At 43.6% G+C, this 1,389-nt stretch overlaps 1 protein-coding gene across 2 annotated transcripts in view; it reads left to right on the top strand.

The window, feature by feature from the left end:
• Positions 297-1,389, top strand: part of LOC109843565 (protein EMSY-LIKE 3-like) — a 27,201-nt gene continuing 26,108 nt past the window's right edge. Inside the window, exon 1 of one of the 2 annotated variants that reach the window (XM_020412505.1) lies at positions 297-468. In XM_020412505.1, coding sequence (XP_020268094.1) covers positions 453-468 — 16 coding nt within the window. In that variant the 5' untranslated portion in view covers positions 297-452. The remainder of the gene's footprint in view (positions 469-1,389) is intronic. The other variant, XM_020412506.1, reaches the window with a different exon arrangement.

A 1,389-nucleotide genomic window follows, 5' to 3' on the forward strand; every position in this document is an offset into this window, starting at 1 on the left:
AAAAAAAACCATTTTGTTGAAAGTAATTGATGTGTTTTTTTAATGAAATTGTAGAAATAGAGCTATTAATATACTTTAAAAATAAATGGATATAATACGATAGGCAAGAAATTTGAAGAGAACGAACAACAAATTGTTATCTCAATGAGAAGGTTCAGAACCAACGAATATACAATAGACGAAAGGGATACGGGTTATGGGCCTACTTAATAGCGGCATAGTCGCATACGGAGTGCATACCCGTTTGCAATAATAGTTGGGTTTCGACTTTTTAGTTCGGTTCGACCCGTGAACCCGACTTCTAACTCGCACTTCGACCCCATTAGCGGCCCAAGTTTCTCTCTCCTCCGCTCGCTCTCTAGGGCACAAAAATTGCTCCGGTGAAAGCGAGCTGAGCAGCGGTGAAGACGAAAATTCTCTGATCAGCAGCGATAAGAACGTAAGAGGCGGCAATGAGCGCTTCTTCAGGTTCCATTTCAGTTCTTTTCGGATCTTCTACTCTCTTTTTTTTTCCCCTTCGATTCCTTGTGTTTTCTGTGTCCATTGTTCTCAGCTTCACTGAAATTAGCTTATTTGAGTCGATTTTAGGGATTTTAGAGCAAGAAAAATATGTTAAGCATCGTTCTCTGCAATGTAGTCCAAGTTCTTTGTAGAGAGATGATTTTTTGTGATGAAATCAGAGAAATTTGTTTGATTTGATTAGGACGAGGCTGCGAATGGGGGAAAAGCTTGTTTCTTTTGCTGTGATTTAAAACCTTGTTGGAACTGAGCATGCTTACGGTATCATTTTCTTGATATATTGGATCTGAATACGAGACAATTAGGGTTTTGCATTGCCTTATATTCGATTTTCTGAATTGAACTGAGAAGCGAAGGGTCATGACTTCAGCTCAGGTGTTACTTGACTAAGTAGTTTGTTAGGGACTAAAGTCCCACATCGGGTAGTATGGGCTGCTTGATGGGGTATTTAAGTGACTTGGTTCTTCCCCCTTAACAGCTAGCTTTTAAGGGTGGGTTCCCCAAGTTGCTTGGATCCTCACAATTGGTATCAGAGCTGGTTGTCGGCGTCACGAAAAGGGCTACCTGTGAAGGGGCTGACCGGCGGAGGGGCTGACCGGAAAAGTCCGAGTAAAGCACCGCCGAGTGAAGCATCATAGAGTGCAGCCGCCGGGACGTCGGCTCTCAGGGGCGGTGCTATGTTAGGGACTTGGGTAGTATGGGCTGCCTAAAGTCCCACATCGAGTAAAATGGGAAACTTGATGGGGTATTTAAGTAGCTTGGTTCTTCCCCCTTAACAGCTAGCTTTTAAGGGTGGGTTCCCCAAGTTGCTTGGATCCTAACAATTGGTATCAGAGCTGGTTGTCGGCGTCACGAAAAGGGCTACCTGTG

Source organism: Asparagus officinalis, chromosome 5 (assembly GCF_001876935.1).
Source record: "Asparagus officinalis chromosome 5, Aspof.V1, whole genome shotgun sequence".
Classification (NCBI taxonomy): domain Eukaryota; kingdom Viridiplantae; phylum Streptophyta; class Magnoliopsida; order Asparagales; family Asparagaceae; genus Asparagus; species Asparagus officinalis.